We start from the raw sequence: 24,165 nt of genomic DNA on the forward strand, positions 1-24,165 counted from the left end.
AGACTATATCCACATGGATTATTTACATATCCTTAACTCCTGCCTAAAAGAGGAATCATTTTCTGCCTTTGCTTGTCCAAGCCTATCATTCCAAGTTTGGTTCAATTCTTCCTCTTCCATGAAGCCGCCTTCTCTAATCTCTACAACTGAGGGATCATTTCTTCCACTGAATATATAGCACTTTTAGTCCAGGCATCTCTGTAATGAAGTTCTCTGTTTTCCCCTCTAGTCCAATCCCCTAGTAGTGTTTTGTTTTTGCCATGTGATCAACTGTGATTATCAGCCCTTTCTCTAGATGCTGTATTAAGTCTAATCATCTGCAACTACATTGGTGCCAATGACTTATTTCACCCTACTGTCATCACTCAAACTTCGGTGGGAAGAATAACAGGCCTCTCAAAAGTCTGATGTAAGTAAAGGAACTTCTCGTCATAAAATTGCACATATACACATTCACACACACACACGAACACATACAATTTGGATGTAATGTTAAGAGCTAACAGAGTTCCTAAAAAGTAGTTACCCTGGACAACAGGTTGCACTACTATGGTGGGTGTTTCTAATTGTATGGTTCTACAGGTACTCCTTTTTTGTCCTTATCACTGCTTATAAGGCTATGAGTTTTAATAAATATAAGTAATTTTATTCTAATGCCTGGGAATATGCCCATTCACAGGAATCAGTTTGGCAGATAGGTTAAAATAAAGCTCTATTATTCAATAACACTTTTTAGATTATAGGTTAAGAATCAAAAGTTAATGACATATCAGAAATACGCTTGAGCATACTTAAATAAAACAGTAAAATTCTATTAAATGATGTGATGGGAAAGAAGACCAAGAGCCAAAACCATGGAAATTACATGGGCTTGTTTTAACACTAGAGAGTTTTATAAGTTAATTTTCTTATCATTTTTATCTACAAAACAATTTGCTCCCAAAGGAAAGTAAGTATAGCTTTAAATAAGTGGAATTACATACAAAAACAGTAAAATTGTGATTGAACTGAAACAATTCTGGAAATAGCCAAGTAAATTCTCAGAAGTTTAAAATGACTATTTGATAGAATGGAATAAATGGTTACCTTAATGAGGCACTCTACATCATTACTGCTGGGTACTTTCTCATTAAGAGATGGGGGAACATTCAGATAAAAAAAATCATCATTATCCAAAAGAAAAAAACAAACACAGGTGTTCTTGTGCCAGTTGTTAAACTCCAGCTAGAAGTTAATGCCCATATCCATAGTAGTCATAAGGCTTTATTTTTTTCCCCAGAAAGTTCTATATTTCTAAAGAGCTTTAGGAAAATAGGTGAGCTATACAACAAAATTAAACTTTCATAAAGTTCATTACAGAAATATTGATATATATCCAACTACTTGACATTTTTGTAAAATCTATTTTCTTTTCCTTTACCAGGACCAAGGACAAATTCTGATTAATTTCTACTTGAACAAGTATAATTTTCCCATTTGAAGGTACATGACAACCAGATCTGTGTTCACACACATTGAACCACAAATGTTAGTGTTGGACAACTAAGTAGTCAGAGTCGGATGTGGGATTTAACTCCTGGTTAGCAAGTACTGTTCATTCCCAAGCCACCCAGCCACCCAGCATAAATTTATTCTAAATGTAGAATAAATCTACATTTATTCTCATGTTTTGCCCCCATTATTGCACCTTCGTCACCAAGGATGTCTATTACTTCCATTAATCATCTTACAAGGACCAGCTTCAATCAGTCCTACAACGTTTAGAGTCTAAAACCTTTTATACAGCCTCTTCAATAAGTGGTGCTGGGAAAACTGGACAGCTACATGTAAAAGTATGAAATTAGAACACTCCCTAACACCACACACAAAAATAAATTCAAAATGGTTTAAAGACCTAAATATAAGGCCAGACACTATCAAACTCTTCGAGGAAAACATAGGCAGAACACTCTATGACATAAATCACAGCAAGATCCTTTTTGACCCATCTCCTAGAGAAATGGAAATAAAAACAAAAATAAACAAATGGGACCTAATGAAACTTAAAAGCTTTTGCACAGCAAAGGATACCATAAACAAGACCAAAAGACAACCCTCAGAATGGGAGAAAATATTTGCAAATGAAGCAACTGACAAAGGATTAATCTCCAAAATTTATAAGCAACTCATGCAGCTCAATAACAAAAAAACAAACAACCCAATCCACAAATGGGCAGAAGAACTAAATAGACATTTCTCTAAAGAAGATATACAGATTGCCAACAAACACATGAAAGAATGTTCAACATCATTAATCATTAGAGAAAAGCAAATCAAAACTACAATGAGATATCATCTCACACCGGTCAGAATGGCCATCATCAAAAAATCTAGAAACAATAAATGCTGGAGAGGGTGTGGAGAAAAGGGAACACTCTTGCACTGATGGTGGGAATGTAAATTGATACAGCCACTGTGGAGAACAGTATGGAGGTTCCCTAAAAAACTACAAATAGAACTACCACACGACCCCGCAATCCCACTACTGGGCAAATAACGAGAAAACCATAATTCAAAAAGAGTCATGTACCAAAATGTTCATTGCAGCTCTATTTACGATAGCCAGGACATGGAAGCAACCTAAGTGTCCATCGACAGACGAATGGATAAAGAAGATGTGGCACATATATACAATGGAATATTACTCAGTCATAAAAAGAAATGAAACTGAGTTAGTTGTAATGAGGTGGATAGACCTGGAGTCTGTCATACATAGTGAAGTAAGTCAGAAGGACAAGAACAAATACCGTATGCTAACACATATATATGGAATCTAAGAAAAAAAAATGTCATGAAGATATTAGTGGTAGGACGGGAATAAAACACAGACGTACTAGAGCATGGACTTGAGGATATGGGGAGGGGGAAGGGTAAGCTCTGATGAAGTGAGAGAGTGGCATGGACATATATACACTACCAAATGTAAATTAGATACTTAGTGGGAAGCTGCTGCATAGCACAGGGAGATCACCTCTGTGCTTTGTGACCACCTAGAGGGGTGGGATAGGGAGGGTGGTAGGGAGGGTGACACGGGAGGGAGGAGATGTGGGAGCATGTGTGTATGTGTGGCTGGTTCGCTTTGTTGTGAAGCAGAAACTAACACACCATTGTGGAACAGTTATACTCCAATAAAGATGTTAAAAAAAAAAAGTCCTGCTAAAAAAAATTAAAAATAAATAAATAAAAATAAAAACTTTTATAGACCTTCTTCAGTACCCGGGATCCGGCCAGCCAGCCAGCCAGGTGGGCAGCCAATCTATAAATAGTCACTAACCACCACTAAGTACCACTCTTTTAGACATGAGGAAAACCAGTAGTTAACAAGGTAAACAAAGTCCCTGCTTTCATGAAACATGAATTCTAGAGTGTGGTGACAGGTAATAAAGAAGTAAATTAATGAGATATTCAGACAATAATAAGTATGATGAAGAAAACAAGGTTGTGTGTGATACTGTATACAGTGACAGAGGCTAACTTATGCTGTGTAGTCAGGGAAGTACTGGCAGAGAAGGTGACAGTGACTGAAGCATGACTGTCAGGAAGCCGTGAACACGACGTAATTGTAGTAAGTCTTCTGAGAAGGAAGAGATCATCATAGACTTGAGGATTCATAGAGGATGAGGAGCAGGATATATATATTTTTAACATTTTTATTGGAGTATAATATCTTTACAATGGTGTGTTAGTTTCTGCTTTATAACAAAGTGAATCAGCTATACATGTACATATATCCCCATATCTCCTCCCTCTTGCACCTCCCTCCCACCCTCCCTAACCCACCCCTCTAGGTGGTCACAAAGCACAGAGGTGATCTCCCTGTGCTATACAGCTGCTTCCCACTAGCTATCTATTTTACATTTGGTAGTGTATATATGTCCATGCCACTCTCTCACTTCATCCCAGCTTACCCTTCCCCCTCCCCATATCCTCAAATCCATTCTCTACATCTGCATCTTTATTCCTGTCCTGCCGCTAGAGTTTTCAGAACCATTTTTGCTTTAGATTCCTTAAATATGTGTTAGCATACAGTATTTGTTTTTCTCTTTCTGACTTACTTCACTCTGTATGACAGATTCTAGGTCCACCCACCTCACTACAAATAACTCAATTTCGTTTCTTTTTATGGATAACATTCCATTGTATGTATGTGCCACATCTTGTTTATCAATTCATCTGTCGTAGGACACTTAGGTTGCTTCCATGTCCTAGCTATTGTAAATAGAGCTGCAATAAACATTGCAGTACATGACTCTTTTCGAATTATGGTTTTCTCAGGGTATATGCCCAGTAATGGGATTGCTTGGTCGTATGGTAGTTCTATTTTCAGGTTTTTAAGGAACTTCTATACTGTTCACGGTAGTGGCTGTATCAATTTACATCCCCATCAACAGTGCAAGAGGGTTCTCTTTTCTCCACACCCTCTCCAGAATTTATTCTTTGTAGAGTTTTTGATGATGGCCATTCTGACCAGTGTGAGGTGATACCTCATTGTAGTTTTGATTTGCATTTTTAAATTGATTAGTGATGTTGAGGATCCTTTCATGTGCTTGTTGGCAATCTGTATATCTTCTTTGGAGAAATGTCTATTTAGGTCTTCTGCCCATTTTTGGATTGGGTTGTTTGTTTTTTTGATATTGAGCTGAATGAGCTGCTTGTATATTTTGGAGATTAATCCCTTGTCAGTTGTTTCATTTGCAAATATTTTCTCCCATTCAGAGGGTTGTCTTTTCACCTTGTTTATAGTTTCCTTTGCTGTGAAAAGCTTTTAAGTTTCATTAGTTCCCATTAGTTTGTTTTTATTTCCATTTCTCTAGGAGGTGGTTCAAAAAGGAACTTCTTGGATTTATGTCAGTGTTCTGCCTATTTGTCCTCTAAGAGTATTATAGTGTCTGGCCTTACATTTGGGTCTTTAATCCATTTTGAGTTTACTTTTGTGTGTGGTGTTAGGGAGTGTTCTAATTTCATTCTTTTACATGTAGCTATCCAGTTTTCCCAGCACCAGTTATTGAAGAGGCTGTCTTTTCTCCATTGTATATTCTTTCCTCCTTTATCAAAAATAAGGTGACCATATCTGTGTGGGTTTATCTCTGGGCTTTCTATATTGTTCCATTGACTATATTTCTGTTTTCTGCCACTACCATACTGTCTTGATTACTGTAGTATAATATGAAGTACAGAGCCTGCTTCCTCCAGCTCCATTTTTTCCTTCTCAAGACTGCCTTGGTTATTCGGGATCTTTTGTGTTTCCATACAAAGTGTGAAATCTTTTGTTCTAGTTTTGTGAAAAATGCCATTGCTAGTTTGATAGCGATTGCACTGAATCTGTAAATTGCTTTGGGTAGTATAGTCATTTTCACAATGTTGATTCTTTCCAATCTAAGAACATGGTATATCTCTCCATCATTTTGTATCATCGTTAATTATTTTCCTCAGTGTCTTACAGTTTTCTGCGTACAGGTCTTTCGTCTCCTTGGGTAGGTTTATTCCTAGATATTTTATTCTTTTTGTTGCAGTGGTGTATGGGAGTGTTTCCCTAACTTCTCTTTCAGATTTTTCATCATTAGTGTATAGGAATGCAAGATATTTCTGTGCATTCATTTTGTATCCTGCTACTTTACCAAATTCATTGATTAGGTCTAGTAGTTTTCTGGTACATCATTAGTTTTCTCAATGTGTAGTATTATGTCATCTGCCAACAGTCACTGCTTTACTTCTTCTTTTCCAATTTGGATTCCTTTTATTTCTTTTTCTTCTCTGATTGTTGTGGCTAAATCTTCCAAAACTATGTTGAATAACAGTGGTGAGAGTGGACAACCTTGTCTTGTTTCTGATCTTAGAGGAAATAATTTTAGTTTCTCACAACTGAGAAAGATGTTGGCTGTGGTTTGTCCTATATGCCCTTTATTATGTTGAGGTAAGTCCCCTATATGCCTACTTTCTGGAGCATTTTTATCATAAATGGCTGTTCAATTTTGTTGAAAGCTTTTCTGCATCTATTGAGATGATCATATGTTTTTTTTCCTTCAATGTTTTGTATGGTTTATCACATTGATTGATTTGCATATATTGAAGAATCCTTGCATTTCTCGGATAAACTACTTGATCACGATGTATGACCCTTTTAACGTGTTGTTGGATTCTGTTTGCTAGAATTTTGTTGAGAATTTTTGCATCTATTATCATCTGTGATATTGACCTGTAGTTTTCTTTTTTTGTGACATCTTTGTCTGGTTTTGGTATCAGGGTGATGGTTGCCTTGTAGAATGAATTTGGGAGTTTGTTCCTTCCTCTGATGTATTTTGGAGGAATTTGAGAAGGATAGGTGTTAGCTCTTCTCTAAATGCTTGATAGAATTCACCTGTGAAGCCATCTGGTCCTGAGCTTTTGTTTGTTAGAAGATTTTTAATCACAGCCCCTATTTCAGTGCTTGTGATTGGTCTGTTTATATTTTCTACTTCTTCCTGGTTCAGTCTTTGAAGGTTGTGCTTTTCTAAGAATTTGCCCATGTCTTCCAGGTTGTGCATTTTATTGGCATATAGTTGCCTGTCGTAATCTCTCATGATCCTTTGTATTTCTGCAGTGTGAGTTGTTACTTCTCCTTTTTCATTTGTAATTCTATTGACTTGAGTCTTCTCCCTTTTTTTTCTTGATGAGTCTGGCTAATGGTTTATAAATCTTTTTTGTCTTCTCAAAAAACCAGCTTTTAGTTTTACTGATGTTTGCTATTGTTTCCTTCATTTCTTTTTCATTTATTTCTGATCTGATCTCTACGCTTTCTTTCCTTCTGCTAACTTTGGGTTTTTTGTTCTTCAGTCTCTAATTGCTTTATGTGTAAGGTTATGTTGTTTCTTTGAGATGTTTTTTGTTTCTTGAGGTAGGATTGAATTGCTATAAACTTCCTTCTTAGAACTGCTTTTGCTGCATCCCATAGGTTTTGGGTCATCATGTTTCCATTGTCATATGTTTCTAGGTATTTTTTGATGTCCTCTTTGATTTCTTCAGTGATCTCTTGGTTATTTAGTAGTGTATTGTTTAGCCTCCATGTGTTTGTAATCTTTTCAGATATTTTCCTGTAATTGATATCTTGTCTCATAGTGTTGTGGTCGTAAAAGATACTTGATACAATTTCAATTTTCTTTAATTTACCAAGGCTTGATTTGTGACCCAAGATATGATCTCTCCTGGAAAATGTTCCATGAGCTCTTGAGAAGAAAGTGTATTCTGTGGTTTTTGGATGGAATGTCTTATAATTATCAATTACATCCATCTTGTTTAATGTGTCAATTAAAGCTTGTGTTTCCTTGTTTATTTTCCTTTTGGATAATCTGTCCATTGGTGAACGTGGGGTGTTAAAGTCCCCTACTATGATTGTGTTACTGTCGATTTCCCCTACTATGGCTGTTAGCATTTGCCTTGTACAGTGCATAAATATTTACAATTGTTATATCTTCTTCTTGGATTGATCCCTTGATCATTACATAGTGTCCTTCTTTGTCTCCTGCAATAGACTTTATTTTAAAGTCAGTTTGTCTGACATGAGAATTGCTACTCCAGCTTATTTTGATTTCCATTTGCATGGAATATCTTTTTCCATCCCCTCACTTTTAGTCTGTATGTGTCCCTGGGTCTGAAGTGGGTCTCTTGTATACGGCATATATACGGGTCTTGTTTTTGTATCCATTCAGCCAGTCTATGTCTTTTGGTTGGAGCATTTAATCCATTTACATTTACGGTAGTTATTGATATGTATGTTCCTATTACAATTTTCTTAATTATTTTGGGTTTGTTATTGTAGGTGTTTTCCTTGTCTTGTGTTTCCTGCCTAGAGAAGTTCCTTTAGCATTTGTTGTAAAGCTGGTTTGGTGGTTCTGAATTCTCTTAGCTTTTGCTTGTCTATAAAGGTTTTAATTTCTCTGTCCAATCTGAATGAGATCCTTGCTGGGTAGAGTAGTCTTGGTTGTAGGTTTTCCCCTTTCATCACTTTAAATATGTCCTGTCACTCCCTTCTGGCTTGCAGAGTTTCTGCTGAAAGATCAGCGGTTAACCTTATGGGGATTCTGCTGTATGTTATTTGTTGTATTACTGTTGCTGCTTTTAATATGTTTTCTTTGCATTTAACTTTTGATAGTTTGATTAATATGTATCTTGGCATGTTTCTCCTTGGATTTATCCTGTATGGGAATCTCTGAGTTTCCTGAACTTAACAATTTCTTTTCCCATATTAGGAACGTTTTCAACTATAATCTCTTCTAATATTTTCTCAGTCCCTTTCTTTTTCTCTTCTTCTTCTGGGAACCGTATCATTCAAATGTTGGTGCATTTACTGTTGTCCCAGATGTCTCTAAGACTGTCCTCCATTCTTTTCTCTTTATTCTGCTCTGCAGTAGTTATTTCCACTATTTTACCTTGCAGGTCACTTATCCATTCTCTGTCTCAGTTATTCTACTATTGATTCCTTCTAGAGAATTTTTAATTTCACTTATTGTGTTGTTCATCATTGTTTGTTTGCTCCTTAGTTCTTCTAGGTCCTTGTTAAACCTTTCTTGTATTTTCTCCATTCTATTTCCAAGATTTTGGATCATCTCTACTAACATTACCCTGAATTCTTTTTCAGGTAGACTGCGTATTTCCTCTTCATTTGTTTCATCTGGTGGGTTTTTACCTTGCTTCTTCATCTGATGTGTGTTTCTTTGTCTTCTCATTTCGCTTAGCCTACTGTGTTTGGGGTCTCCTTTTCCCAGGCTGCAGGTTCATAGTTCCCGTTGCTTTTGGTGTCTGCCCCCAGTTGTCAAAGTTTGTTCAGTGAGTTGTGTAGGCTTCCTGGTGCAGGGGACTGGTGCCTGTGTTCTCGTGGATGAGGCTGGACCTTGTCTTTCTGGTGGGCAGGACCACATCCAGTGGTCTGTTTTGGGGTGCCTGTTAAGTATTATGCTTTTAGGCAGTCTCTCTGCTAATGGGTGGGGTTGTGTTCCTGTCTTGCTAGTTGTTTGGCATAGGGTGGCAAGCACTGTACCTTGCTGGTTGTTGAGTGGAGCTCGGTCTTGGAGTTGAGATGGAGATCTCTGGGAGGCCTTTTGCTGTTTCATATTACATGGAGCCAGGAGGTCTCTCGTGGACCAATGTCCTGAACTCGGATCTCCCACCTCAGAGGCACAGGTCTGACAACCGGCCAGAGCACCAAGACCCTGTCAGCCACACGGCTCAGAAGAAAAGGGAGAAAGAAAGAAAAGAAAGAAAAGAAAGAAAGAGAAAGTTATTAAAATAAAGATTAAAATAATTAAAATGTAATAAAAGAAAAAAAAAAAAAGACAGAAACAAAGAAGAGAGCAACCAAACCAAAAAACCAAGCCATCAGTCATAACCAGCACTAAAAAGTACACTAAAAAAAAAAAAAAAAAAAAAGACAGGCAGAAACATATGAGAAATGGTAAAAGCAAAGCTATACAGACAAAAAATCACACAAAGAAGCATAAACATACACACTCACAGAAAGAGAAAAAGTAATATATATATATATATATTTTTTTTTTTAAAAAAGGAAGAGAGCAACCAAATCAATAAACAAATCTACCAATGATAATAAACTGTAAATACTAAACTAAGATAAACATAAAACCAAAAACAAATTAGATGCAGAAAGCAAACTCTAAGTCTACAGTTGCTCCCAAGTCCACTGCCTCAATTTTGGGATGATTTGTTGTCTATTCAGGTATTCCAGAGATGCTGGGTACATCAAGTTGATTGTGGGGATTTAATCTGCTGCTCCTGAGGCTGCTGGGTGATATTTCCCTTTCTCTTCTTTGTTCGCACAGTTCCTGGGGTTCAGCTTTGGATTTGGCCCTGCCTCTGCCTGTAGGTTGCCTGAGGGCATCTGTTCTTCGCTCAGATAGCACAAAGTTAAAGTCGCAGCTGATTAGGGTCCTCTGGCTCACTCAGGACCCGGGGGGGATGGAGGGGTACGGAGTGTGGGGCAAGCCTGCGGCGGCAGATGCCAACATGACGTTGCAACAGCCTGAGGTGCACCATGTGTTCTCCTGGGGAAGTTGTCCCTGGATCATGGGACCCTGGCAGTTGCAGGCAACACAGCCTCCCAGGAGGGGAGGTGTGAATAGTGACCTGTGCTTGCACAGAGGCTTCTTGGTGGCTGCAGCAGCAGCCTTAGCGTCTCATGCCTGTCTCTGGTGTTCATGCTGATAGCCGCGGCTCATACCTATCTCTGGACTCATTTAGGCGGTGCTCTTAATCCCCTCTCCTCGCGCACCCCAAAACAATGACCCTTGCCTCATAGGCAGGTCCAGACTTTTCCCGGACTCCCTCCTGGCTAGCTGTGGTGCACTAGCCTCCCTCAGGCTGTGTTCAAGCAGCCAACCCATCCTATTCCTGGGATCCAAACTCCAAAGCCTAAGCCTCAGATTGCAAATGGACCATGTATTATACTAGTTTACATCTCACCCATTCCACTCTTCTATTTTACTCCTAACCACAGTTAATTAAATAAAAATATACTAAATTCGTTTACCTGAAAAATGCTGTCCTTTATGCAGTGTAGAATATGGATATAAGTAAGATGCAAGTCTTTCTCTCAGTTTTAGCATCTACGTAGTAATTTCAGGAGCATCCAAAATATTGTTATACAGTGTAACAACAAAAAAGAAAGTGTGAAAATAAAGTGCAATAACAATGAAGAAATTTAAAGACTATAAAATGGAAAAGAGTCAAGTAACTTGTGTGACAAATACAAAAATATAGAAATGTCTAGCAAAATGATTTTTTCTAAGAGACCTGGGAGAAGGGGTAGGATGAGGAGAAAAGAGAAAGGTAAAGGCTTGTGCAAGGAGAATTTCAAGGGTGATGCTCTAGGATCTATTTGTTATTTTCCTCAAAATAACATATATTCCAGAAGGTGAGGGTCGGAAGAAAGGAAAAAGCATCGCATGACACCAATCCTGGCATTTTCCTTATTTTCTCACTGATAAAGAATTTTATAAGTGTGTATACCTCTCATATAATACTTTATATATAACAATATTGATGACCCTACCACAAAACACATTATAGTTTCAAGCAAATATTTACAGTGAAAGTACTCTATTCTAATTATACTTTTGACCAGACTTTGCAATTGAAAAGTAACATAATTATTACTAAAAAGTCAATCTGATATATATGAAATAATTGTCCATGCCTTTTAAATAATCTACTAAATTTGTATTTTTTAATATTAAGAAGAGTATGTAAAGAAAGCAAGTACTCGCAGAATAAAAATATAGTATACTATAGTTGAGTGCTATTCGTGAAATTTCATTTCTTAAAATTATAATAAAATTGTACACTATAGTTTAAAACAATTCAGTTAACAGTTCACTAAATCATGACTGTTTAACGTAAATATCTATTTGCAAAAAGGCATCCTTAACCACTTAGATAACATATTCTTTCAGAATTTGTTGATGATCCAAACATTTGATATGTGCTTCAGCTAATAAGCACTAATACTTAAAACATAAAATTCTAGTGTTAACAGCCCAAACTTTAGTTAAACACATTTTTATTCATTGTGCATTTAGTTTCCAAATTCTTCTACTTTCTAAGATGTAAGAAGCTCACAATTTGCCATTTTAATAAGATCTGTATAAATGCATTTAATATTCAAAATCTGACTTGTTGTCAGTCCTAATTAAAGTAAACAAAGCTTTGAAATGAATGAATTTAATTACTTTGAAACTAGTATGTCTAACTAAGATGAAAAGCAAACGAGTACAATCCAATCTCAGCAAAGAATATTTATGATTATAAGCTTTGTCAATAGCAAAGTGCACCAACTGTTCATATATCTGGCTTCCAAGAGAAACATGAATGCTAATCAGTTCATTAGAGGCTTCTAGGTTGTGATATTTAGCGACAGGATGTAGGAGCTTTCTTGTGCATGGAGTGTAATTGTACTCAGAATGAAAAATTGTTTCCAACAAAGCTTCATCCTTCTTATTTCTGATTTCCTGCTCATTGCTTTTTATGAGCTACATACCTTTCAAGAAGCTGACATCATTCAGCTTCTGTGTCATATGAACACAAGTATGCATATGTCCTGAGATCATCTGCTGAGCAGGATTCTACCACCTTTATTCTAAGCTCAGGAATTTATCTCAGGCCCTATGTTCCAGGTAACTGAGCTTCATAATTAGTACACATACAGTGTATTACCAGAAACTGTATGCAAGCAAAACCTTTTATAAAATGCTTTCTATCTATAGGGAACAATAAAAAGTGCCTCAGTGAACAGTTCTTAATGATTACAATAAATTGTCACATATGAATATTTTACTATGAGAAAATTGGGGGGGGGGGAGCTAAGAATGATGAATCTGATACAATTCTGCAATAACAAATTTTGTTTAAAAAGCATACTTTGCCAAATTAGAAGGCATGGCAAATATATATTTGATTGATAAACACAGACTTTAGTTTTAAAAAAACAACCTTCTCAAATGTAGTGTTAAAGGCATCCTGCTTAATAAAAGAAGAAACTGGGTGGGTAGGAAACATATGAAAGGAAACAAACACATTAGCCTGAATTGATTGTTGCTGGAGTGCATTTTTATGATATTTCCCAAAAGAGACAGTGAAGAAAGCTAAAATTGAACTAATTCACAATTAAGCTGAAAGTATATAATACAATAAAATCTATGACAAGCCAGGTAACAATTTTGTGATTTGCCAAATCTCAGGGGAGAAGAGATAGAAAGAGGAAAAGTAGTTACTTTATTTCAAGCATCTCAGTTTAAAATAAAATATTAGGAGTATCTATTTATAAGAGCTCGTTTAAAAGTGGGTTATCCTTTCATATAGAATTTTGAAGTACATATGGAATTTTGATAATGCATAGTAGTAATACTTTATTAGAAGACAAAAGATATCTAATTTCACAGAATGGTTTGGAAAGCAACTCAACATTAGTTTCTGGAAATAAAAAAAAAAAGTTTACTATTTCAATCACTCATTAGAGATTAACTGACAAACTTAGTGAAACCAAAGATAACTGAATTTAAAGGAACCTTAAATTAAGCAGGACACAATCCTAATGCTATTAGTTTTTATGTATATATGTATATCTACACATATACTTCCACATAAACATACACACACACATATTTTGTCAATGTTATTTTGGGTCTAGAGAATACCTACACCTGTAGTGATTGGGATAGGTTCGGTTTTGATTTCAGAACCATGTCATATTTCTAAAGGAGATTTTAAAGTTTCTTTAATATGAGTTAATTTTTAATATATAACAACTCTTGAAATTAAGCTGACTAGTCACAACAGTTTATAAAGTCTTCATCTGCTTTCTAAAACATTTCAAAAGTATCTAAATCACAACATGACATTAGATTCAAATTTCCTCAAATTGAGTTTTCCTATCCTTTCAGTTTACCATGAACATCAGAAGGAAATAGGGCATATGGAAGGAAAAAGATGAGACAACATATTATTCATACTGATAAAAAGGAAAAAAAGGATTGAAATCAATAAATTTCTATATTATTCTTGATAGGTAAAAGACTTGATAAATTTCCTTGCAAGAAGGCAAAGGTTAAACCTTCTATAATTTGGCTCTGTAGGATGATCTCTGGTTATGCAAGTATACTTAAAATGTTAAGTAAATCATATTCCTAATTGACTAGTGACTTAAGCTATTTAGATATCAAAGGATATGGACATCTTTGTCACAAACTTATCATGCAAGTCCTCAGGAGGGGGAAAGATTTTCAAATCTTTCTCAAGCTGTTGAAGCTGCCTTCCCATCTGCTTCAAATTCTTTTCCAGCGTTTCTACAGAAACTAAGAGAGAGGATATTATGTGCATTAGAAGGACGAAATTATAATATAAAAAAGTAAAACACTCTAGAAACAAAACATTTGTGAAAAACCTTAAAATAATAATCGAAATCCACTAAAATAAATGAAAGGTAAATTTCACTTAAATTTTTTGATTTTTAAATCCAGAAATGAAGAAAATTTAATAAAACATTATTTAAAACAGAAGATGAAATTTAGGAAAAGCTCACATATACAAACCACATTTAAGAAATACTTTTTGTTGAAAATCAGAGTCCTTGACCTCTAAAAACACAACAAAATAAACAGTCTATTCAGAAAAAGAAGGCAAAGAAAGACAATGTTTTTAAAATTAAAACTATTTCAATATAATTTTAGGATTTTTCAAAATCATGATCTTTTGAGAGGGAAAAATAAAATATACATGGAAAACATGGGGAAAGTATGCTCTTCTGTTCAAGGTCTCCCATGACAGTAATGAAAAGATATCAGGGGTTATTTGAATAACATGTGAAACAAATGTCAAACTTTCTTTAGTGGTACTATGAGGACAATCTGTGTTTATTAACTAATAAAGATTTTTTTGTGTGTACATTCTTGCCTAGTGCAAATCACAAGTGATTCACATAAGCTAAACCCAGGATGGATGGATAGATGGCTGAATGGAAGATAGATATACTATAATTTTTAATTAACATTTAAATTTAATGTGTTAGCACACCATTGAACAAAATCACATACATAAAACATTATGATTCCAGGAAGCACAGAGAGTCCCATACAGGATAAACCCAAAGAGAAACATGCCAAGACACATAATAACCAAACTGTCAAAAATTAAATACAAAGAAAACATATTAAAAGCAGTAAGGGAAAAACAACAAATAACACACAAGGGAATCCCCATAAGGTTAACATCTGATCTTTCAGCAGAAACTCTGCAGGCCAGAAGGGAGTGGCAGGACTTATTTAAAGTGATGAAGGAAAAAAACCTACAACCAAGATTACTCTACCCAGCAAGGATCTCATTCAGATTTGATGGAGAAATTAAAACCTTTACAGACAAGCAAAAGCTGAGAGAGTTCAGCACCCCCAAACCAGCTCTACAACAAATCCTAAAGGAACTTCTCTAGGCAAGAAACACAAGAGAAGGAAAAGACCTACAAGAACAACCCAAAATAATTAAGTAAAGGGTAACAGGAACATACATATCGATAATTACCTTAAATGTAAATGGATTAAATGCTCGACCAAAAGACACAGAATGGCTGAATGGATACAAAAACAAGACCCATATATATGCTGTCTACAAGAGACCCACTTCAAACCTTGGGACGCATACAGACTGAAAGTAAGGGGATGGAAAAAGATATTCCATGCAAATGGAAATCAGAAGAAAGCTGGAGTAGCAATTCTCATATCAGACAAAATAGACTTTAAAATAAAGACTATTACAAGAGACAAAGAAGGACACTACATAATGATCAAGGGATCGATCCATAAAGAAAATATAACAATTGTAAATATTTATGCACCCAACATAGGAGCACCTCAATACATAAGGCAAATACTAACAGCCTTAAAAGGGGAAATCGACAGTGACACAATTATAGTAGGGGACTTTAACACCCCACTTTCACCAATGGACAGATCATCCAAAATGAAAATAAATAAGGAAACACAAGCTTAAAATGATACATTACACAAGATGGACTTAATTGATATTTATAGGACATTCCATCCAAAAACAACAGAATACACATTTTTCTCAAGTGCTCATGGAACATTCTCCAGGATCAATCATATATTGGGTCACAAAACTAGCCTTGGCAAATTTAAGAAAATTGAAATCGTATCAAGTATCTTTTCCGACCACAACGCTATGAGACTAGATATCAATTAGAGGAAAAGATCTGTAAAAAATACAAACACATGGAGGCTAAACAATCCACTACTTAATAACAAAGTGATCACTGAAGAAATCAAAGAGGAAATAAAAAAATACTTAGAAACAAATGACAATGGAGACAGGATGACCCAAAACCTATGGGATGCAGCAAAAGCAGTTCTAAGAAGGAAGTTTATAGCAATACAATCATACCTTAAGAAACAGGAAACATCTCGAATAAACAACCTAACTTTGCACTTAAAGCAATTAGAGAAAGAAGAACAAAAAAACCCCAAATTTAGCAGAAGGAAAGAAATCATAAAGATCAGATCAGAAATAAATGAAAAAGAAGTGAAGGAAACAATAGCAAAGATCAATAAAACTAAAAGCTGGTTCTTTGAGAAGATAAATAAAATTGATAAACCATTAGCCAGACTCATCAAGAATAAAAGGGAGAAGACTCAAATCAATAGAATTAGAAATGAAAAAGGAGATGTAACAACGGACACTGCAGAAATACAAAAGATTATTAGAGATTACTACAAGCAACTGTAGGCCAATAAAATGGACAACCTGGAAGAAATGGACAAATTCTTAGAAAAGCACAAGCTGTCAATACTGAACCAGGAAGAAATAGAAAATATGAACAGACCAATCACAAGCACTGAAATTGAAACTGTGATTAAAAATCTTCCAACAAACAAAAGCCCAGGACCAGATGGCTTCACAGGTGAATTCTATCAAACATTTAGAGAAGAGCTAACACCTATCCTTCTCAAACTCTTCCAAAAGATAGCAGAGGGAGGAACACTCCCAAACGCATTCTATGAGGCCACCATCACCCTGATACCAAAACCAGACAAAGACGTCACAAAGAAAGAAAACTACAGGCCAATATCACTGATGAACATAGATGCAAAAATCCTCAACAAAATATTAGCAAACAGAATCCAACAGCACATTAAAAGGATCATACACCATGATCAAGTGGGGTTTATTCCAGGAATGCAAGGATTCTTCAATATATGCAAATCAATCAACGTGATACACCATATCAACAAACTGAAGGAGAAAAACCATATGATCATCTCAATAGATGCAGAGAAAGCTTTTGACAAAATTCAACACTCATTTATGATAAAAACCCTGAAGAAAGTAGGCATACAGGGAACTTTCCTCAACATAATAAAGGCCATATATGACAAACCCACAGCTAGCATCGTTCTCAATGGTGAAAAACTGAAACCATTTCCACTAAGATCAGGAACAAGACAAGGTTGCCCACTCTGCACTCTTATTCAACATAGTTTTGGAAGTTCTAGCCACAGCAATCAGAGAAGAAAAAGAAATAAAAGGAATCCAAATAGGAAAAGAAGAAGTAAAGCTGTCACTGTTTGCAGATGACATGATACTATAGATAGAGAATCCTAAGGATGCTACCAGAAAACTACTAGAGCTAATCAATGAATTTGGTAAAGTTGCAGGATACAAGATTAATGCACAGAAATCTCTGGCATTCTTATACACTAATGATGAAAAATCTGAGAGTGAAATTAAGAAAACACTCCCATTTACCACTGCAACAAAAAGAATAAAATATCTAGGAATAAACCTACCTAAGGAGACAAAAGACTTGTATGCAGAAAACTATAAGACACTGATGAAAGAAATTAAACATGATACAAATAGGTAGAGAAATATACTATGTTCTTGGATTGGAAGAATCAACATTGTGAAAATGACTATACTGCCCAAAGCAATCTACAGATTCAATGCTATCCCTATCAAATTACCACTGGCATTTTTTACAGAACTAGAAAAAAAATTTCACAATTTGTATGGAAACACAAAAGACCCCGAATAGCCAAAGCAATCTTGAGAACGAAAAATGGAGCTGGAGGAATTAGGCTCCCTGACTTCAGACTCTACTACAAGGCTACAGTAATCAAGACAGTATGGTACTGGCACAAAAACAGAAATATAGATCAATGGAACAGGATAGAAAGCCCAGAGATAAACCCACACACATATGGTCACCTTATCTTTGATAAAGGAGGGAAGGATATACAGTGGAGAAAAGAAAGCCTCTTCAATAAGTGGTGCTGGGAAAACTGGACAGCTGTATGTAATAGTATGAAATTAGAACAATCCCTAACACCACACACAAAAATAAATTCAAAATGGGTTTAAGACCTAAATGTAAGGCCAGACACTATCAAACTCTTCGAGGAAAACACAGGCAGAACACTCTATGACATAAATCACAGCAAGATCCTTTTTGACCCATCTCCTAGAGAAATGGAAATAAAAACACAAATAAACAAATGGGACCTAATGAAACTTAAAAGCTTTTGCACAGCAAAGGATACCATAAACAAGACCAAAAGACAACCCTCAGAATGGGAGAAAATATTTGCAAATGAAGCAACTGACAAAGGATTAATCTCCAAAATTTATAAGCAACTCATGCAGCTCAATAACAAAAAAACAAACAACCCAATCCAAAAATGGGCAGAAGAACTAAATAGACATTTCTCCAAAGAAGATATACAGATTGCTAACAAACACATGAAAGAATGCTCAACATCATTAATCATTAGAGAAAAGCAAATCAAAACTACAATGAGATATCATCTCACACCAGTCAGATTGGCCATCATCAAAAACTCTAGAAACAATAAATGCTGGAGAGGGTGTGGAGAAAAGGGAACCCTCTTGCACTGCTGGTGGGAATGTAAATTGATACAGCCACTATGGAGAACAGTATGGAGGTTCCTTAAAAATCTACAAATAGAACTACCATACGACCCAGCAATCCCACTACTGGGCATATACCCTGAGAAAACCATAATTCAAAAAGAGTCATGTACCAAAATGTTCATTGCAGCTCTATTTAGGATAGCAAGGACATGGAAGCAACGTAAGTGTCCATCAACAGATGAATGGATAAAGAAGATGTGGCACATATATACAATGGAATATTACTCAGCCATAAAAAGAAATGAAACTGAGTTATTTATAATGAGGTGGATAGACCTGGAGTCTGTCATACAGAGTGAAGTAAGTCACAAGGAGAAAAACAAATACCGTATGCTAACACACATATATGGACTCTAAGGGAAAAAAATGTCATGAAGAGATTAGTGGTAGGATGGGAATAAAACACAGACTTACTAGAGCATGGACTTGAGGATATGGGGAGGGGGAATGGTAAGCTGTGACGAAGTGAGAGAGTGACAGGGACATATATACACTATCAAATGTAAATTAGATAGCTAGTGGGAAGCTTCCACATAGCACAGGGAGTTCACTTCTGTGCTTTGTGACCACCTATAGGGGTGGGATAGGGAGGGTGGGAGAGAGGGTGATGCAAGAGGGAAGAGATATGGGAACATATGTATATGTATAACTGATTCACTTCGTTGTAAAGGAAAAACTAAAACACTATTATAAAACAGTTATACTCCAATAAAGATGTTTAAACTGTCAAAAAAAACACATTATGATTAAGTTTGCTGATCAAATTTTATTATACACACACATCAAATTTGGGAAACACCTAGAGAAAAGACAAATAAAATCTGAGGAACTCCCATGTAACAAAAAGCACAAGGCAAACACTGGGAAGGAACATAGGTGGATTATTTGTTTTATTCTGACACCTAATACTTCATTCCAATAGCTACAGATTCTCCAATTCTCCAGCGCCAACTGGGTGTCTCCCAATTCACTTCAATTCTGACAGGCATTGCCTGGAGTTAGCCCAGAACCCACGGGTTTAGGGACTCAATCCCACAAGACTGCGCTCACTTCACAGGACAGTCACAAGTCCCAGGGATCACCCATACTTCTAACCAATGGTGAATTCAAGGGTTCCCATGCCCTCCCCACCAACCCATTTAGTTTTTATAATGTGAAAAATTATAATGTGAGTTCCCTCAGAGAACTCAGGGAAGTACTTACTAAACTTGCTACTACAGTTTTTATTATGAAGGATATAACTCAGGAATAGACAAATGGAAGACATGCATGGGGCAAGGAATGGGGAGGGAGGGGGTAGCACAGTCTCCATGCTCTCTCCAGGTACGCTGCCCTCCCAGCATATCCCTGTGCTCACTACAGCAGAAGCTCTTTTAGCCTCGTCATTTCAGTCGCATCGAAGCTTCACAACACAGGCACGATTGAGTATATCACTGGCGATTGGTGACTGAACTGGAGCTCAGAGGGTGGGCTGAAAGTTCTAACCCTCTAATCACATGGTTGGTACCTCTGTCAACCAGTGCCCCCATCCTGAAGCTCCCTAAGCTGGCCCTCCCCCCATCTGCCTTGAGTCATCTCAGTAGTATACAAAATACACTCTCATCATTTAAGAAAGATTTTAGGAATCAGGGAAAAGACCCAATATATAGTTTTTACTCTGTCACATGGACACTGATGTGCATGTCTGGTCAGAAGGCAGAACTCCAGTACCTGTGAGGAGGTATAAGATGAGTACATTTTTGACTTATGAGTTGTCACCCTCAGAGCTGTCTAACAGCCTGGGCAGCCCTCAGAGGAGACCAGCCGCTTGTAATTGAACATAGAGCTATCCCAGTGAATGAGTGCTTCTCAGTGGGATGAGAGAAGGGCTTCAGGTTCAGATGAAAGGCTTATTAGGGGATCCTCTGAGCCTCTTCCAACTCATTGGTAGCCATGGGGTCAGGGACTACGTTCTATCACTGTGATATGAAGCAACTTCTCACTGGCTCAATTTCCACATGAGTGAAATAGGAAGAATCTCACATCATACCTTTACCTCACTGATATTTCATAAAGATCAAATGCTATGATATAGGATGAAGAATTTTTTTAATAAAATGGATTATGAGATGTTACTCTTATTCTTAGAACTCAGCAAGACATTAAGACCTTAAAGATTAAAGTAAGTAATATTAGAATCTAAGGAAACTTTAAAAAAAATCGTCATCATCACCATCATCATCATGATGCCAGGAACAGTGTTGTAGAACTCAGGCTAAAAAGAAAAGTTGCTAATTTCAAGAGCAAAACGTTTGGGATGTTAGGAAGCTTTGGGGCATATTCAAATCTCTAAGGTTGACATCATAAGGAGTAAGAAGGTTGTCTTAAAAAATGGTTCTGTGGCTACTCTACAGATGGAAATCCGATTAAGCCATTATTTAAGCTTCATCAGCACTATCTGATAACATTTATATTATAATATATTATAGTTAAGAGAATTTAAGTGTGATTGATCAACTTTTCATTGCTGGTTTTTAAATGAAGACCAAAGCACAACTGAAAGAAAGAAACGTGTGTGCAAGTTCTAGGAGAAAAAAATATAATCCAATGTTTGGGGCCATCTGATGGGTAAAATAAAGAGTATTTAAGAATTTCTTTGGTGTTTTTCTTTTTCAGCAATTATGTTTACAAAGATAGCACCTTTATACATCCGTGAACATAATTTAGCCATACTTTTCTCATGTGTCAAGTTTTTTGAGGTCAGTGACTATAATTTTTTGTACTAGAAATCCCAACTGGAGCAGAGAATTTTAAATTGTACACCCTCAAAGAAGTGTTAATTTACTGGTGTCTCTGTATCTGACCTGTGTATGCATTTTATCTTTCAAATTTGTCACATTTCTTTTGTTTGTTTCTTTGTTTTTTGTTTTTTGGTTTTTTTTAGCGGTACGCGGGCCTCCCACTGTTGTGGTCTCTCCCGTTGCGGAGCACAGGCTCCGGACGCGCAGGCTCAGCAGCCACGGCTCACAGGCCCAGCCACTCTGCGGCATGTGGGATCTTCCCGGACCGGGGCATGAACCCGTGTCCCCTGCATCGGCAGGCAGACTCTCAACCACTGCGCCACCAGGGAAGCCCTTGTCACATTTCTTGACCAAGAAAGTAATCTTATTTTTTATTTTTAATTCCTTTTCATTATTTAGAAGTAACAAAACATAGCCATCATCAAACAGAATTGACTAGATTTTTTTAAGGCAATTTCAATTTTTGCATTTTACTCAATATTCAATCAGATGGGCTGTCCCTCAGTCACCTCAGATACCATGTATCTCTGTCCCCAACTAACTGCCCTTCTGTAATCTCCACATGTTAGTAGGCAGCAGAACCATAAAATCTGTTTCCTGTGCTAGAAACCTGCTAGTCTTGACCCTTCCCTCTCCTGAACCCTCAGATCCAAAGGATCGTGACATTCCTCACATTTTACTTGACAAATAGGACCTACTTCCTTGCTAGGTTGAACACTATTCAAGGCATCTAGAACACTTTTCTCTGCCCTCTTGTCTCCTACTTTTTCTCTCAGAGCCATATCCACACTGTACATGGAAGTTTCCAGACAAACATTAATTTAAAGATGTCCCTTCCCTACTTAAAAACCAGACAATAAACTGCTTACATGACAACATCGGAGTTCCACCCACAACTTGGCTCTACCTCTTAATCAGCCACACTTTACTCCCTAATCAACAGTCCTGCTCGTAGTTCCCTTCCTCCCAAACCCTTTTATTTATTCCGTACCTGATGCTGGAAATACCGTGTCTATTTGCCTTGCCCACTCCAGCCAAGTCATTCTTATTCATACTCTACAATAAGAGTCCAAAACCCCAGTCAGGCCCCTGGTGACGTGCCTTCCCTACCTGTCTTACCTGGTAATTATCTCTATCTTTGTAATTACTACACTCTATTACTTTTATCTTTTTATGTGTCTTCCTCTCCCAACTAACTGGGGATTCCTAAGGGAAGAGAGCCATATTTTATTCATCTTTGTACCCTGGGTTACATAACATAGTGCAGATACTCAAATGTTTGTTGAAGGAATGGATTTTGTATTTAACCTCTTGAGATAAAAGCATTAAAAATGGGAAAATATAACAGATTAAATATCTAAAACCTTAAAATCCAAGACACAGACTTTTCTCCAAGTGCCTAGTTATTATGATAATTATACACTAGAGGTGTTAGAAAAGTTCTGAACAAAAGTCAAAATCACAACCATAAATATTTAGATTTACAGAAATCATGAATATAGGCTCTCTGTAATACAATGGCCTCTATGATTTACCACGTTAAGGTTTCAAATAAAAAAGGAGAAATTGTATACATTTAAGTAATCTCTGTAATTAAATAAGAATTGTCTATGAATATCTCCTGGAGGTATTGGTCATTATTTTATAACAAGCTTACTAAGAAATGTCACAGTCATTCTTACATACCAAGATACATTACAGGGAAGTTGATTCCTTTAAAGACTGCTTAGACAGCAACTTATTAACAAAAAACTGTAAACATTCAAACTAAATTACCCTGTCTATGCTCCTAGACACAATTGTTTTGTGAGAGAAACTAGGGCCTATAGCATTTCAAACTTTCAACACAGTGATTTTTCCTAGACGATTGTAATAATAAAGTATTAATAAAGCTGTAAGAATATTTCACAAATGCATGTTAAAAATAATAAAATGAATGGACAAGATGGACAAAAACCTCAGTATCATTAAAAGAAATCCCTAACATTAAGTAGGCTTAGAACCAAATTTAAGATCTACAGTATCATTATAACATTCATTATGTTGACGGAAAAGCATAAAACTGAAATAAGATGGTAAAAAAAGCAGAAACTCAAAATAAATTGCAGTTTGGTTCATAACAGGCAAAGGTGTAAACTGAAAGAAGCAATGCTAAGTGACTGGCCAGTCAGTCATCCTCAGCTTGTCTTCTGCTCAGCTTTTCCTTCTTCCCATTGTTCTGATTCTTGATGGAACTCCACATAATAATACATTATAATTTGAATCCCCTAATTAATTTATTATATTGGGTTGGCCAAAAAGCTCATTTGGGTTTTTCCATAAGATGTTACAGAAAAATCCGAATGAACTTTTTGGCCAACCCAGTACTACAGAGGACCCCTGACTTACGTTCCACTTAACGATTTTTCAACTTTACGATGGTGGGGAGAGCTATGCATTCAATAGAAACCATACTTCATAGGCTGAATGCTGATCTTTTCCCGGGATAGCAATATGTGGTACACACTTTTGTGATGATAGACAGCAAGCCACAGTTCCCAGTCAGCCATGCAAGAGTAAACAATCAATACGCTCACAAACCATTCTGGTTTTCACTTTCAGCACAGTATTCAATAAATTGCATGAGCTATTCAACACCTTATTATAAATTAGGCTTAGTGTTAGACGATTTTGCCTAACTATAGGTTAATGTAAGTGTTCTGAACACGTGTAAGTTAGGCCAGGCTAAGCTATGAACTTTGGTAGGTTAGGTGTATTCAATGAATTTTCAACTTATGGTATTTTCAACTTGCAATGGGTTTATCTGGATGTAACATCATCATAAGTCAAGGAAGATCTATACATGCAACGACGGTTTTGCTGT

General features: G+C 36.4%; 1 protein-coding gene across 2 annotated transcripts in view; it reads right to left on the reverse strand.

The window, feature by feature from the left end:
• DIAPH3 (diaphanous related formin 3) overlaps nucleotides 1-24,165 on the reverse strand; it is a 565,809-nt gene that overhangs the window by 197,606 nt on the left and 344,038 nt on the right. For both annotated transcript variants that reach the window (XM_067016329.1, XM_059042398.2), the window contains one exon: nucleotides 13,752-13,877. In XM_067016329.1, coding sequence (XP_066872430.1) covers nucleotides 13,752-13,877 — 126 coding nt within the window. The remainder of the gene's footprint in view (nucleotides 1-13,751; nucleotides 13,878-24,165) is intronic.

Source organism: Kogia breviceps, chromosome 16 (assembly GCF_026419965.1).
Source record: "Kogia breviceps isolate mKogBre1 chromosome 16, mKogBre1 haplotype 1, whole genome shotgun sequence".
In the NCBI taxonomy this organism is placed as follows: domain Eukaryota; kingdom Metazoa; phylum Chordata; class Mammalia; order Artiodactyla; family Physeteridae; genus Kogia; species Kogia breviceps.